Genomic DNA, 16,894 nt, shown 5'->3' on the forward strand with positions numbered 1-16,894 from the left:
TTCACAAAACAGCTCTTTTAATGAAGTAAAAAGAGTATTTCACATTCCATAACTGTTGGAAACATCCAGGAGAGCTAGATCCCTTATCTCCTCTAGGAGTGTGTACAGGCTTCTTCCCTTTGTTTGGCAGTATTTTTGATAATCTTCCTGAATGACGTTTACTTTGACTTCTTGGGCAAGCTGAGCTTCCTCCACAGATCTAGTTACTTCTTTCACTAAATCACTCTTTAACAAGAGGGAACTCTGATGAAAAAGTTCTGTATCTGGTATCATGTACGGTTTGTTGCTTATTATTTCAAGCCTGATTGTATCAGAATGGCAACGGGAGGCCTGTACAGATATTCTCACCTATCACAGAGGAGAAAATGCATATTACCAAATCACATTCTTTATACTTGACGTCGAAAGCAATGCTTAATGTAAATATGGACTTACTGTTACATGGTCAAACAGATGGAACGTGACAGACTCCCCGCCTGTTGTGGTAGAGGTGATTTTGTTTTGAAATCGTTGAAGGGATCCCGGTTTCCATTCCGAACGGCTGTCTGAGCCACATGAGATCACCAAACCATCTTTATTTCTTAAATAAGCAGCACCTTTAATCCCAAACCTGAATCATTGCCAGAATAAAAATCCAGAGATAATGTATTCTTAGTATACAAATCTTGTACACTCAATCTAGAATGCTAGTTTTTATTCTAGATCAAAAACAACTTTTCCTCTCATTTACCTCCAAATACTTCACTGAGCAGATGGAAAAATATTTTGCTAAATAAGGAAGTAAAATCCTATCTTAACACTAATACAGATGTACTAGATGCTAATCTCCTTTTATACTGTTTTTTAAGTAGGAGCCCAACATGGGGCTTGAACTCACGACCCTAAGATCACAACCTGAGCTGAGATCAAGAGTCAGATGCTTAACTGACTGAGCCATCCAGGCGCCCCTCCTTTTATACTTATATCGTGCATTATTCTATTACATTATGTACATCTGTACCTACAAATAGTTGTTATATTTTAACGAGTTATATCTAATGTACTGTTTGTGTTCTACACTTAGTTTACTATGATTTTTTTTTTTAAGATCTTATTTTTTGAGACACAGCACAAGCACAGCGTGGGGAGGGGCAGAGGGAGAGGGACAGACTGCTGAGCAGGGAGCCTGATGCCGAACTCAATCCCAGGACCCCGAGATCATGACCTGACCAAAGGCAGACGCTTAACTGACTGAGCCACCCCGGCGCCCCGAGTGTAACTATGATTTGTTAACAGCTATTATGTTAGATGTAACATACCTTGGTATAAATACAAGCACACCATTTGTTCTAATTGAATATATAACCCCATCAGATATGCAACGCTCCTCATTCTCTGGGTCTTTGTCTTTAAAATACATGCACTGGAAGAGCTCAGTAGATTGCTTCTGAGAATGCTGTGCTGCCTGTAAGAAGAAGCACAACCCGCCGCACCTAAAGCATGCGGACATTCCCGGGGGGAACAGAATTCATACCCCCACAGAAACGATGTCTTTAAAAAAAGGTTGGACTCTAGGAAAGTATTAATACAAGTATTGTTCTCTATTATGAATTAAATCAGTTTTGTGGGAACCTGACCATCCAGCAATCTTTCCCTCAAAAATGTCTTTTTTAGAAAATTAATTATTTAAGAAAAAAACCTGTTTTTTAGAATCTGTTCCAGTTCATTCCGGTAGAGGAAAGTACCCATATCTATGCCTTGCCTTTATTTTCAAGTCTGTCCTACCATAGTCCTGCTGGTGCAAGTATAAATTAGTATTGCTGTCCTGGAGGGCAAGTTGGTAATTGTATCAAAGTTTTATTTGTGCACACCTTCTGAGTCAGCAATTCATTATCGCCAGGAATATATCCAGGCAACAATCTGAGAAGTCTGTAAAAGTGTATAGACAAGGATGGCTATAAACTGGGTTGCCCAGAACAACAGCACTGCCTAACAGAACGTTCTGCAATGATGGAAATGTTCGATACATCTCTGTTGCCCCAAAGGTAGCCACACATGTCTAGGAGCGTGTGAAATGTGGCTCGTGCAACCGAGGAACAGAATTTTTAATTTTTAAGAATTTAAATAGCCCCTATGGCTAGTGACTATAATATTGCCCAGCAGTGAACTAGAATACAGGATACAAAAATTGTATTAAACATTTAGGTAGTTTCCAATTTTTCTGTATCACCAAGTGCTCTCCTCTATGCTGTACAGTATTGTAGCCACTAGCCAACAATATGAAATACAATACAAAGCAGCTTCTAAAAGAAAGATGTCATTACTCTGAAGTGATGCTGTCAGTAACAGATGTGTCAAGTGCAAAAGATTTCAGAGAGCAGGTATGGTACCATTATTTGTTGTAAATAAAAAAGGCATTGTCTGGAATAGTGAATAATGCCTATCTCGGGGTGGTAAGACGATCCGTGGTCGTAATTTACATGTCTACTTTTTGGGAAAAACATCTAACCTATTGTTAAATCTCCTAAACCCACATTAAGTGACTTCATAACATCTATAAATGTATTGAGAGCAACACAAGAAACTTTACAATTTTTCATGTTATTTCATTGGGGAGAATAATGCAGAATTTAATGCGCTAGAATATATGGCACTTCGTTCCACCACATAATAAAGCTGATATTCTCTTAGCAAAAGAGATGATGGGTAAGAGAATTTAAAATCCCCTCTTACTCGGTTTCTGTTGTTGATATGTCTGCATAATTCCTCAAGATCTTTGTTGCTGAACAAATTGTCCTTAATTTCCGTTTTCTTATCTTTCGAAATGGCTGCCATTAACAATCGGTGTACTACTATATCTGAGTATCTTCTGATCGGAGATGTAAAGTGAGTATATTTATCTAATGCAAGGCCTTCAGAAAGAAACCAAAAGATGGAAATCAACAAAAAAATACAGTTTTTAAACGACCTGCTCAAGGTTATAGCCACACAAAAGGAAATGCTATCATTCACCATAATGATGGAACTCTTCCTCCGCACACGACCCAGTGGAGAAATACAGTGCATTAGACATGGCCTGCGTGGCCATGGATCGCAGCAACCTGTTTACGATGGGATCATTGGGGTCATTCGCATTATCCAGAGAATCAGCCAGTGTTTTATTGGACCTGACAAAAAAAAATCGGAAAGACCTTTATTTAGTCCCCAGCAACAATGTACAAGTCAATACTCTGAGGGAAATCTTTCACTCTGAAGAAATTTTATTTTGGATACGTTTTAGAAGCAACTCTTCAACTATAGCAATGTAGTTTGCTTTTAAGGTTGAAACAAAGGAAGTATATCAATTTAAATAATATATATATATATTTTTAAGATTTTATTTGACAGAGAGAGTGAGAGAGCACAAGCAGGGGGAGCAGTAGAGGGAGAGGGAGAAGCAAGCTTCCCACTGAGCAGGGAGCCTGATGTGAGGCTCGATCCCAGGACCCTGAGATCATGAGCTGAGCCAAAGGCAGACGCTTAACCATCTGAGCCACCCAGGTGCCTCTAAATAACATTTCTGAAGTAGTTAAGAGCAATGTACTGATACCTATGTGGTTAGGTTAATGCCCAGCACATAGTAGGTGGTCAAATACTTTTGTGGAACGGAATTCTTAACACCCTTAAGTTAAACATCCCTTACACGTCAAAGAACGGACTTTTTGAAAATCAAGAATTACTGAGCAGAGGGACTTAAAAAACAAAACTAAACTAAACCTGAGGCGCACAGTTAAGAGAAACTTAAATTATCTTCCTTTTCTTAAAGAGAAAAGGACAGGAAATATTCTATTTATTTACTCAATCTTCAAAACCCAGGAAATAATAGAATTATATTAAAAGTGAAACAAGTCGGCATATCATTCAGTTCTGTACTACAGCCCATTAAGAGAGAGGGAGGGAAGGAAAGATGGAAAATGATGAACAGAGCATCATGAGTGGGCTAATGTGAGCTTTCCAGCGTGACAGACGTGAATGCGTGGATTCAAGTCCAGACTCTGCCCTGACTCACTGTTAAACTACAGGTAAGTCACTTAACTTCTCCAGATGGGATTCCCTATCTGTAAAATACAAATGATACAAGATATCTGAAAGCCCTTACCCAGTGAGCCCCACACACACGGTGCTCACCCAGGCACTCACCCACCAAATAAACCAACAAAAGATACATCACAGACAGAGGCAAAAAAAAAAAAAAAATCCATTTTGGTAAATAAATAGAAGATATTTTAAATAGCACCTGTTATTTGAAACAAAATATTGAAAAAAAAATCCTCTATACTAATAATTTTTTAAACTTACCCTTTAGTTATTTTATTTTTTTGTTTTTAAGTAAGCCCATTGTGGGGCTTGAACTCACGACCCCAAGATCGAGAGTCACATGATCTACCAAGTAAGCCAGCCAGGTGCCCCTGTACATCATTTTTATTTATTTTTTTATTTTTTTTACGATTTTATTTATCCATTCATGAGAGACAGAGAGAGAGATGCAGAGGCAGAGGGAGAAGCAGGCTCCCCGTGGAGCAGGGAGCCCGATGCGGGACTCAATCCCAGGACCCTGGGATCACGACCCGAGCCGAAGGCAGACGCTTAACCGACTGAGCCACCCAGGCGTCCCTGTGCATCATTTTTTTTTTTTTTCAAAGATTTTTTATTTATTTATTTGAGAGAGAGAGAATGAGAGAGAGCAAGCACATGAGAGGGGGAGGGTCAGAGGGAGAAGCAGACTCCCTGCCGAGCAGGGAGCCTGATGCGGGACTCGATCCAGGGACTCCAGGATCATGACCTGAGCCGAAGGCAGTCGCTTAACCAACTGAGCCACCCAGGCGCCCCCTGTGCATCATTTTTAATAGGCAAAATCTTTTATCCTGGAGGCGGGTGAATAAAGATGTCTCATTCTATGAAGGGATGGTATAAATTTATCATCGGTGTGGTGTTTTAGGATATTGCCTCAAAGATAAGCTGCATTTTTAAAGTAATGAAATAAATAGGATTACTTCTTGGTATTTGCCTAAGGGGTCTATGAAATTAAACTAAGGGTAACAGGTTCCTTAATACTGCCTTACAAATCGTAGTGGATCAAAATGATGTCTAAATAAACTCATTTTAATTTTAATCTCTATACCTACATTATAGTAAATGAAGAGAGCCAAGAAGTTTTCTAGTCTTAGTCAAAGACCCGGCTGTCCCAATTTTAGGAACTACTGTAAGATAAGTAAGTGTACAGCACTCCCTGCATCCCTCTGGCCCCTCAAGGCAGGAGTTACCGCGTATCTATGAAGAAGCCTTTTGCTTTAGCACATTCTCGCAGTTCAGAAAAAAACTCCTGGTGTGGAGGAGGGTGCTGGCGCAATAAGGCCTGATGAGGGAAGCTCTCCCAGATCTTCTTGGCTACCCAGTGGTTGGCCAGGATCATGCATTCGGCCACCGTCTCGTGGACTTCCAGGGGCTGCTTGGGGATGAGGTCATGGATGTTCTTTTTCTCATCCAGCTGAACACGAATCTCTACCCCCTCCAGTTCGAGGGCACCGCAATGGTCTCGCTTAGCCCGGATGTGGCGCGCTATGTCCGTCAACTTGCCGATGGCCCACACTAACTCCTCTAGCTTGGCTTGTCTGCTCTTCTCATCCAAGTCTCTGAACTCTGGAATGTCATCAACAATGTGGAAGTTTCCGTCCAGCAGTTCCTGGGCTGCTTCATAAAACAGTTTGTATGCTGATCGAATAATGGTTCTGCCGTACCACACTTTCTTAATTTCATAGGAGGTTTTATCCAATTCCCATATGACACTTACGGCGTACCTACAAAACCAGTGAGGCTAATCATTATTCAATTCTTCCATTTATTTATTTATTTATTTTTTATTTTTTTTAAAGATTTTATTTATTTGACAGAGAGAGCACAAGTAGGCAGAGTAGTAGACAGAGGGAGAAGGAGAAGCAGACTCCCCGCTGAGCAGGGAGCCCGATGCGGGGCTCGATCCCAGGACTCCGGGATCATGACCCGAGCCGAAGGCAGACGCCTAATAACTGAGCCACCCAGGTGCCCCTAATTCTTCCATTTTTGAAGCAAGTAGAACTAGACCCTGGATGTAACTTAAAAGAAATGACAATGCTACAGGTTTTTGGACCGATGTCTCAATCCAAACACTCCACCATTAGCTCAAAAACTATTTAAAATTAAAACAACAAAGTTAGACTAGATTCTGTTGAGCTCTGAGCAAATCTGAAATTAGTTCACAGGTAGTGTTACAAACAAGCTTACAGTTCTCCATTTTGATTAGACTAGCATAGGACTGATAGAGTTAAGTCTGGTGGGCTCTCTAGTAAAGAAGAAAGCCTTTCAAATCTTACAGAGTAACACTGAACTATCATATCACTCTCGATGGTAGGTTAATTAGCAAAAAGTTCATTTAGTAAAGAACCACTTTACCATCAAATCACTGTTTAAAAACATACGCAACATTTGGAACTCATATAAAAAACACAGGGCTAATTTTCCTAATATGTAAAGAGTTCTTATAAATCAATTACAAATAGATGGAAAACTAAAAAAAAAAAAGAGAAAGGAACGTGAAAGAGTTCACAGAAAATACATACATAAATGAGTATTAAACATACACAAAAATGTTTAAATTTACTAATAGGAAAACTGCAAATTAAAACCACCTAAGTAAGATACCATTTTCATCTCAAATTGGCAAAGATAAAAAAATACAAAATACTGTGTTGGCAAGGCTGTTGGAGGGAACAAGCATTTTCACACATTAGTGGTGGGAATATAACTGGTGTAACCTTTATGGAGGGCAATTTGATTACATCTATGTAAACACAAATGCATATACCCTTTGACACAGAAATTCCACTTCTAGGAATTTATCCTCCAGGTATTTTAAAAATGTGGAATGACTTATGTTCCATGTAATTCGGTACAGTTTTGTTTGTAATAGCAAAAGACTGAAAACAATCCAAATTTCCATAGATAAGCAACTGTTATTAATATAGGCTGATCTCCAAGCTACATTAAGAGAAATAAAAAGCAAGCTGCTGAACAGCATATATACATATAACGTCACCATTTGTATATAAAAGAGAGACCACATGTCCACATTTGTGTGTATATGCATTATGTCTAGAAAAATACGTAAGTAATTGGTAACTGGGGGCGCCTGGGTGGCTCCGTCGGTTGGGCGTCTGCCTTCTGCTCGGGTCATGATCCCAGGGTCCTGGAAATGAGTCCTGTGTCGGGCTCCCTGTGCAGTGGGGAGCCTGCTTCTCCCTCTCCCTCTGCTATTCCCCCAGCTTATGTGCTTTCTCTCCCAAATAAATAAAATAAAATAAAAAGAAATTGGTGACTGGGGGAAAGTGATAGGAGGGGAGCCTTTCACTAAATATCTTTTGGAACCTATAAATTCTGGACTATATGGTTTTATATGTATTCAAAGATAGATGTAAATGTTAACTACAACAAATAAACAAAAAACTCCCTAAGTTCATGATCCTCATGCAAAACAGCCTCAACTGGGGAATATATATGCACAAAATCGTCCGCGTTTGTTCCCAGACTTTAGCTGAGTTTAAAATTTTTTTTTTTTTTTTTAAGATTTTATTTATTTATTTGACACAGAGAGAGAGAGAGCAAGAGCACAAGTAGGCAGAGCTGTAGTCAGAGGGAGAGGGAGAAGCAAGTTCCCCGCTGAGCAGGGAGCCCGATGTGGGGCTCGATCCCAGCACCCTGGGATCATGACCTAGGCCGAAGGCAGTTGCTTAACCAACTGAGCCACCCAGGCGCCCCTTTAGCTGAGTTTAAAAAGCCAACAACAGAGGGAGAAGCGGCCTCACAGCTAGACAGGCAGAAAAGATGAGGGGAAGGGAAGGGAAGGCTAGAGAAATAAAGCTGCCTACAAATAAGTGGCGCAGAGGGCACAGGGGGAAATCAGGGGTGGAGAGCAGGGGGCAGAGCATATTCAAAGGAAGAGGAGAAAGAGGCCAGAAGCAAAAGCACTAGGCATCACAGAAGGGCCAAGACAAGCCCTGGTGATTAAAAAAAAAAAAATCATCAACAAACTCACCTATCAACGCCTCCCAGAAGAGAGCACAAATCAGCGCTGAGGATGGAGGGCAGCATGTCATAGCGACGGTCTGCTAAATAGTAAGTGGTGGCCCTGTGAATGACACATACACGGGTGGGTGACCTTCAGCAGCACAACGGCTGACTGCAGGGGCCGCGGAGAGGTAAAGGGCCACATCCTCAGTGCAGATCCCCCAAGACTTGCTTTTTCATAAAGTGCAGCAGACTGGGTAATCAAGGGGACTAAGGGGGACTGCCTTGGGCTGAATATTCTTCCACTGACAATAAAAAGAAAGAAAAAGTGACATGAATCTTAGTTGTCTAGGAAAAATTAGAGTGTAATGAGCCGGTACTTATAGAAAATAGTATCCATACAGGAAAAATTTAACTCACTGCACTTTAGAAGGAAAGGGGGTTTGAAAAGGTTCTGTTAAAAAAAAGGAAAGGTAAATTGATCAAGGAACTACTTCTCTAAAGGGAAAGGGGAAGTGGACCTCCATTTTTTTTTTTTTCCCCCTAGAAGGGATTTGCAGAATTGCACAAAACTGGGAAATCTTTGTTTTGAGACTCTGAAACTCGGGAGTTATGGAATAGGTTAGAGTCACAAATACACTGTTGGTGTCTAAAGACATTACCTTGTCCTAGCTTCAATGTCGATATAAGAATTTGGTGGCACGAAGTGCGTTACGTCTGCAATGTGGACCCCAAGTTCCAAGTTGCCATTAGTTAAGGTTCTGACTGAGAGCGTGTCGTCCACATCTTCACAGCCTTTTGGGTCAATGCTGAACACAAGATGGGTTTCCCTCAAGTCTTTCCGTTCTCGTTCCTCTTCACGACTCACTTTCCAGGGATTTCCTGGTGTGTTGACTGGCATCTCACACATCTGTATGACGAGAGTCAGATATTCAGCAATTCTCGCACCATAAGCTTCCTGTGAAAATCTGCTCTGGAACATTCTCACTGCAACCTCATAGAAATCCCATTCATTCCCTGTTACCTTTTGCAATAAACTTGTTTCCTTCTTTCGATCAATAATTATTTATTAGTGCCTAATGTGTGTCCAGAACTGCGCTAGGTTCTGGAAAGGTCAGGAGCCAATAGGAAAGACGAAGTCCCCTGCCCTTGAGGACCCTTACAGTTTGGCAGGAAATGTGCCAGTTTCTCGCAGCTTTTTTTTTTTTTTTTTTTTAAGATTTTATTTCTTTATTTGACAGAGAGAGAGACAGCGAGAGCAGGAACACAAGCAGGAGGAGTGGGAGAGGGAGAAGCAGGCTCCCCGTGGAACAGGGAGCCCGATGCAGGGCTCGATCCCAGGACGCTGGGATCACGACCTGAGCCGAAGGCAGATGCTTAACGACTGAGCCACCCAGGCGCCCTCCGGCAGCTTCTTTAGTTATGGAGGCCACGGCAAGGATGAATGGTGGCTTATAAAGAGCACAACCTCTTCCCCATTTTCAAATGACCCACTTGTTTAAATGTACTTGAGCTTTTAATTCAAGGTAAGCCCTAAAAAAAAAAATCAACATGTCCCAAGTACTAAAAGCCTATTCCTTAAAGATAATTTAAGCAGGACCAATCTAGGGCACTTTCTCTCTATTATTACCTGTTTAGGCCATCAATTTGCAGTTAAGTAGGCTAAACGGGAAGAGAAAATTCTAGTCCTGTGAAGTCTAATCCATGCTTTATTTTATTCTAACATTTTCACTAAGAGCTGTCAAAACAAGTCAACAAATAATTTCCAGAAACTAATGTTAAGCATAAAAATTTAATAATGTAAAATATTCCAAAATATTTTACTATTATAGCTACTGTTCTGTCAAAGACTATAATGAAAATAACACCCATACACTCTTGTCGGCAATGCAAACTGGTCCAATTTTTCTGGAGAACAATCTGCCCATATAAATAAAAGCCACTTAAAATTTTTTATGCCCTTTGACTTGGTAATCTTACTTTAAGGACTACATCCCGAGAAAAATGATGCAAAAGGAAAAAAAAAAAAAAAAAGCAATGTTTATAAAAATGTTTGAAGTAGCATTTCTTCTACTACTGAAAAATTAAACAGCCCCATGTCCAACAATCGAGGAAGACTTAAGCCAAGCAGAGTACATCGATATGCAATAATTTGCTGTAACTACAAAGTAGCTATGTCAATACACAGAAATAATTTTAAGCGAAAGAAGAACAGAAAATAGCACGGGCACACTATGGATCTAGTTATGCAAGACTAATAAACAAGATTTATGAGGATTTTAAAAGATCATAAAGTGATGGCAATAGCTAATGTTTTATGTTTATTGAATTTGTGTTTTCTGCAAAGGTTACAAAAACTGTTTCAAGAGCATTATTTTTTGACCCTCAGGTCAGAGGTACATGGAGCCCTAGAAGCCGCTCCCCGTGGCTCTGTGCAGGCCTGTGGGTGAGTGATTAGGACAGGGAGTGGAGCCCAGTAGGGTCTGTAACTAGGCACCTTGCAGCTGCTGGCGATGGATGTATACTGACAATAAGCCACTGATGCACCATTTTTAAGCACAGTTGGAAAATGTAAAAATGTGAGAGCTGTGAGGCTCTGGGAAAACTAACTATGCACTTGAAGCTGACTTCAGTCTGGTCCACACACAGAATAGAGAGGAGTGAGATTCTTCCATTCTCTGTGGCTTTCGTGAGTGGTTACACAGTACAGAGATTTTTCTTCTTAACGATGAAACAAACAACAAACGAATGCAAAAAGAAACTGTACAGAATGTCCTTCACTAGACCGAAGGACTCTGGGAAACCGGACCTGAGCTTCGGAGAAAGGGACAACCGAAATACTGTTTTCCACCAAGATGGTTGCGATTTCCCCTTCCAGGTCCCCGATTCTTCCTAAAACACGCACAAAATGTCCATTTGGATACACAGATGTCGACTCCCAGGAATCGATGCGTACAACCACCCGGAAGTCCTGCACAAAAAGAGGAAAAAAAAAAAAAAGAAACCCACCAGCCCAGCACCAGGAATTAAGTGGGTCAATCAGAAGCACCAGATAAACAAGATACACAGCATCAAGCTCCAAAAAGAGTGGCCGATTTAACAGTGGGTTTTGCTTCTTGTTTTGATTCTTGCTGTTTTACTAAATTGCCAGATGGTTATGTAAGTGATTGGCCCAATGCTCTGGAAGGAGGCAATACCTCTCTACATCAAATAAACAGGCTGCAAATTTTAGTCTGTTAAAGAAAGCCAACTGTGACACATTCTAGTTAACATTTGCAACACGAAGGAAAACCCCATTGTGCATAGTACAAATTCCATTTCAAAACAAAAATCTCAATTTTGCCAGTGTGGGAGTTACTTTCTACTTTCTTTTTTTTCTCTTTCTTAAAAGATTTTATTTATTGATTCATGAGAGACACAGAGAGAGAGAGGCAGAGGCAGAGGGAGAAGCAGGCTCCCCACGGAGCAGGGAGCCCGATGAGGGACTCGATCCCAGGACCCTGGCACCATGACCCGAGCCGAAGGCAGACACTCTACCGACTGAGCCACCCAGGCGTCCCGGCTTTCTACTTTCTTTGAAGTTACTTTCTCAGTTTTAAGGGCATCTTCTGGTGGGGAAGGAGGGGTCAGTGTGAACTGAACCCCACTGCCCCCAAACTCCAGCAAACCACGGGTTTGGAAAGCGAGGGTTGAAACTGGCCTCAGAGAGCCTGCAGAAGGCTTCTGAGGATGCAAAGGGTACACAAAGACCCGGTTATTGGCTCTGGCTCGGGACGTCCTGCTACAAGGTCTCATTTACCAACTGCAAAACATCAGGCAAATGAAATTGGGCCATGCTCGTACTCTTCGTCACAGTAAAGGTTTATTCCTAACTTCCTTGTTTACATCTTCTCTCCAGTGCTATATTCCTTTATGGATAATCGATTCGGTGGAAGTACCACTATATCATCCCCACAGGGCAGAGGGATCGTATTTCTGTATCACTGGCTGGAAGAAAGCTTGTTAGTGTTGGCAAAGCATATCTATTGGAAGTTTCTGTGTTGGACAGCCGGATAATGTATGTACTCTGTAGTTGTCCTACACAGCTCTTTCTAGGACAGTTTCTCTCTGGCCTCCATTTATTAACCAAGGACTGCTTAACAGATGGTTCTATATACTTAGAATTTTTAAAAAACAGGATCTCGAGATGCCAAATGCCATCAATAATTTATCCCTTCTTATGCAAAGGCATTAACCATGTTTCCTGGTAGAGCTGGAAGGCTGGCAAAGACAGGAGGAAAAGGGGAGAAGTACGTCAGCTACCTGGAGCGCTTCTGCTTGCTGAGTGCTAATGCGGATTTTGGGAATTCTGTAATCCCAAGGTGTAACTAGGATTTTCTGAGCATTTTTGCCCTGAGACTGGACCTCTTCTTTGGACGGAAATGTCACCACATAATCCCGCCAGTTCTTCTGAAGGATGCCCACCACTCTGCCTTTGGGAAAACAAAACAAAATAAGGCCTTAACTGGTGAGATGTTACGTCTCTGGATGCTGACTAGTTCAGCAATGAGGAAGAAAACAGGAAACACAACGTCCCATTTGTATCAAGCACATCTACACAAGTAGAGATGCTTAAACATTTGCCTTCCTGGCATTTTATATTAAGATGGCTAATTTTTTGAAAGATAATTTTTTTTTATAACATCATCAGTTTGCCCTTTCTGCTGTGGGGTCTGATGTGACACTTAGCATCCATCAGTCCCACTTTCCACTTTCTCTTTTGCCCTTCTCTTATCAATCTCAGGTTGAGGGTGTCGGGAAAAGCCAGTGCTTTTTAGTTTTTTAACTTATGCCCTCTCCTGTGCATATTCACTGTCTTTCTTGCATTTTCCCACCAGTCAAGATCATTTGGGCCAACACTATACACAATGAAGTATGCAAATCGTTAAGTCTGACATACAACACTTTCCAGCATCACTGACTGAGGTCAAGAAAAAACAAACTTTAATAGTTAAAAGTGCTATCTTTTGACTATTTAACTACTGACTGATTGAGCCCCTACCAGGTATGAGGCCCTGTTAGGTGCAGGGAATGTCTCAATATCAGAACAGACAAAGTCCTTGATTTTCTGGAGTGGACGTTCTAGTTTGGGTGTCCGTAGGGGTGGGAAACAGACAATAAAAAGTAAATACATGGACGGTAGTGGTGTTTGCTAAGGAAGATACAAAGTAGGGTAAGGTGACCAAGAGTGACACAGGGTCCGCAATGGCAGCTATTTTAAATGAAGTGACAATCTGAGCAGAGACTTGAAGTGAGGGAGGCTGGCATGAGGAGGTTTGGGGAAAGCTCGTTTTCAGCGGTGAGAGGACAAGTCGGTCAATGTGGCAGGAGCACAGTGATGACGAGGACAGTGACAGAAGACAGGCCAAGCCAGCGGGACCCTGTAGGCCACGGTAAAGACTTCGGATTTTATTCTGAGAGAAACAGGAAGCAGTCACTGGAGAGCTTAGAGCAGAGACATGACTGGACCCAAAGACCTTTAAAAGGACCCCTGTGGCTGGCTCCCGTGTGGAGAAAAGGCCATTTGGGAGCGAGGCGGGGAGCAGGGAGACCAGTGAGGCGGCAGCTGGGATGGCCACGCCAAGGGGTTCTCGCGGACCCGGTCAGGAGAGGAGCGGCGGGGCGCGGGACAGGCCATACGGAGGGCAGAGGCTGCCAGGCCTTGCTGATGAGTGACAGAAAAAGTGGAGGGTAAATCCCAGGGCCTTTGGGTTGACCACGTACCGAATGAACCTGCCATTTATTGAGAGGGGGAAGCCTCGGGGAGCAGCAGGTTTGGGGGTAGAAATCAGGAGTTTGTTATTAGGCGTGCTAAGTGGGAGGTGCCCATCGGACATTCAGGGGAAGATGCCACATGGACAACTGAGACAACACTGGAGGCTGAGCAGGGGGTCTGGGCTGGAGAAACGGAGCGAGAGGACTGAAGGACATTCCGCGAGGAGCCCAGGTGCCTCCCGGAGGTCCGTTAAGACGGAGAAGCTCGAGCAAAGGGACCCGAGAAGGAGCACCCAGCAGGGGAGGCGAAGCACCCAGAAGCCCAAGATGAGGCAGTGATCTGTTGGCCAAATGCTGCCGAGGGTTACAGGCGCCCAGGGCTACAGGCAACGAGGTCACTGGTGCCCTTGACAAAAGGTCAGGTCAAGGGTTTCTGGGGGTGTGGGCGGCTGAATGTAGCGGCTTCAGGAGACAGTGGGTAGAGAGGAAGCTGAGAGAACGCAGGGTTAGGGGTTTCACTGAGTCTCGTCGTACACTAAAGCAGAGAAAAGGGCAGGAGCCGGAGGGGATGTGGGACTTGAGAGGATTTGGGGTTTTGTTCTGTTCTAGGATGGGAGATATGACGGCATATTTGGATGTTGAGGAGAATAACATCAATCTGCAGAGAGGGGGCAACGGGTAATGGAGGAAAGGAAACGATAAGGAACCTTAATAACTGTAGTATTTCTGGATCGTTACAGACAGGACAAAGAAACTTCCCACGGGAAAACCGGAAACAGGGAGGCCTGCCAGCGGGCTCACCTGTGGGCATGGGCTCACTCGGGGGGTCTCCCAAGGCCTTGTCCTCACTGTCATTCTCACACAGGGCGGCCGTTCTTCCTTTCCATTCGTTTCTAGGGAGCAATTCCACGACTACCACGTCTCCATGGATCGAGCGGTTTCGAGCCTTCATCCCGTGGATGAGGATGTCACTGACTAAACCTGTTTGGGCGGGCACACGGAAACCCCATAAAGCCGCGGGGGAATGCCACACATAATGCATCTGACATCTAATCAGTGGCCCTGCAGAGAAAAGCTTCCTCCTTCAAAGGGGAGGTCAAACTTCGTTCCACAGGTTAGGAATGAAGAAACACGGCCACCGCGTCCTATTATGTCACGTGCTTTGAGAAGGGCTTCCTCTGCCCATATTTATAGCAGGTGGCCGCTCCCTGCACCAACCTACGTAAGCCCACGCTGGAATTGTGTCACACGCTGTCAGGGGCCACGCAGCCAGGGGGTGGTGAGCGGGCCGATGAACCACGGATCCCGCCGGACCCCCAAGCAGCAGACAGCGGGAGAAATTCTCCTTCTCCTTCCATCCAGCCACGTTCCCTCGACTTCCAGGGTGTTTTGCTCCCTGCCACTGAAGACCTAAGAGCTACACTCTGTTATGATACAGCTTATTTACACACCATCTTCATTATTATCACTTTTAAAATTATTCCAGTAAGGCTGCACAGGGCAGTGTCTTAAAATCGCAGCCAAACTGCCTCCGAAGGAGACTCAGCCCCACTGCTCACCAGATGTGTGAGCTCGGGCGAGTTACTTTGCTTCTCTGTATGACACCTTCCTCACCTGTAACCTTGTGTATCCTCACGAAGAAAAGGGGCAAAACAATGATGATATCTACGTTTAGTGCTTAGAACAGTACCTGAGGTAGAGTGGATACTCAATAAAATTTAGCTGTTCTCAATTTTAAAAATTGATTGCAATAAAATCAGATAAAACGCAAGGGGGGAAATCACCAATCCGGGATCCCGCACACCCAGAGTGGGGGTAATCCGACTGGCATATTCGACGCGACAGTTTCAGCTTTGCTTTCTTTACTGTGTAATATCATAATAAAGATGTGGCATGGAAATTTAGGTAAGGCTTATACTGAACCTGAATCTTTACAGCTGGCTCCTTGAAGTCGAACGAAAGCTTCTATTTGTGCCCTGTGTTTGTTGACATTCAGGATTCCCTAAAATCACAACAAAAATCAACTGAAAAATTTCTGCCCACTTTGCCTCCAAAGGTACAGTTTTTAAAAGGTCTATGAAAATATCCCCAAAATATTCTTTTAAGGTCTGGGATCCCTTCCTTTAGGAAAAATATTCATCACCAAGGTTTCTTTTCTCCTCAAGGCATACTCATTTAAAATACCCATACTTTAGGGGCACCTGGGTGGCTCAGTCGGTTAAGCATCTGACCCTTGATTTCCTGTTGGGCGTGGAGCCTGCTCACAATTCTCGCTTACCCTCTCTCTCTGCCTGCCCCTGCCCCACCCCTATGCTCTCTTAATAATAATAATAATAAAAATACCCACACTTTAGGGGCGCCTGGGTGGCTCGGTCGTTAGGCGTCTGCCTTCGGCTCAGGTCATGATCCCAGGGTCCTGGGATCGAGCCCCACATCGGGCTCCCTGCTCAGTGGGAAGCCTGCTTCTCCCTCTCCCACTCCCCCTACTTGTGTTCCCTCTCTCGCTGTGTCTCTCTCTGTCAAATAAATAAATAAAATCTTTAAAAAAAAAAAATACCCACACTTTAGGGAGGGACTTCAGCATGGTATTCTCAAACTTTGACCTGCATAAAAACTGTCTGAGCTGCTTGTCAAAAATGTAAAATTCCCGATGGAACACTTCTGTACCTTGATAGTGGTGACGGATACACAAATCTACTGATGTGATAAAATGTGTGTGCACAGACACATCAAACTGTTAAATCTGAATAATAATTTTATCTGATTCCTTCTCAAGACAGCTTGACAGCTTCTGGGTTCTGGGTCCTGAAGGACCACAAAAGACCCCTTGAATGGTGCAGGAAAATTACAAAAGAGTGAAGAAGCCAAATTTCACTAATTTCACAATTTTGTCAGATCTCCATACCTTGATTCAAAAATATCTTCTCTTTCCCAGAGAGGTGGAGGCATTTATAAGACTCCTTGTGTGATGCTCAATATGTAACCCAATTAAGAAAGAGTAGCACCAAACCAGACAGCAAGGTGTCCACAGGAAGAACAACTCTCAAATCATCTTAAACATGGACAGCTCTGGCTTACTCAT

At 43.0% G+C, this 16,894-nt stretch overlaps 1 protein-coding gene across 9 annotated transcripts in view; it reads right to left on the bottom strand.

Annotated features, from left to right (window-relative positions):
* DIS3L (DIS3 like exosome 3'-5' exoribonuclease) overlaps positions 1-16,894 on the bottom strand; it is a 32,690-nt gene continuing 15,796 nt past the window's right edge. For 7 of the 9 annotated variants that reach the window (XM_036087138.2, XM_036087139.2, XM_036087141.2 and 4 more), the window contains 12 exons: positions 15,736-15,814; positions 14,614-14,793; positions 12,361-12,530; positions 10,868-11,029; positions 8,721-8,968; positions 8,087-8,179; positions 5,283-5,816; positions 2,992-3,146; positions 2,713-2,891; positions 1,299-1,444; positions 436-610; positions 1-348 (listed from right to left, as the gene is read on the bottom strand). In XM_036087138.2, coding sequence (XP_035943031.2) covers positions 40-348; positions 436-610; positions 1,299-1,444; positions 2,713-2,891; positions 2,992-3,146; positions 5,283-5,816; positions 8,087-8,179; positions 8,721-8,968; positions 10,868-11,029; positions 12,361-12,530; positions 14,614-14,793; positions 15,736-15,814 — 2,430 coding nt within the window. In that variant the 3' untranslated portion in view covers positions 1-39. Of the gene's footprint in view, positions 349-435; positions 611-1,298; positions 1,445-2,712; positions 2,892-2,991; positions 3,147-5,282; positions 5,817-8,086; positions 8,180-8,720; positions 8,969-10,867; positions 11,030-12,360; positions 12,531-14,613; positions 14,794-15,735; positions 15,815-16,894 lie in introns of those variants that run through there. The other 2 variants (XM_036087143.2, XM_078079175.1) reach the window with 2 other exon arrangements.

Source organism: Halichoerus grypus, chromosome 8 (assembly GCF_964656455.1).
Source record: "Halichoerus grypus chromosome 8, mHalGry1.hap1.1, whole genome shotgun sequence".
Lineage (NCBI taxonomy): Eukaryota > Metazoa > Chordata > Mammalia > Carnivora > Phocidae > Halichoerus > Halichoerus grypus.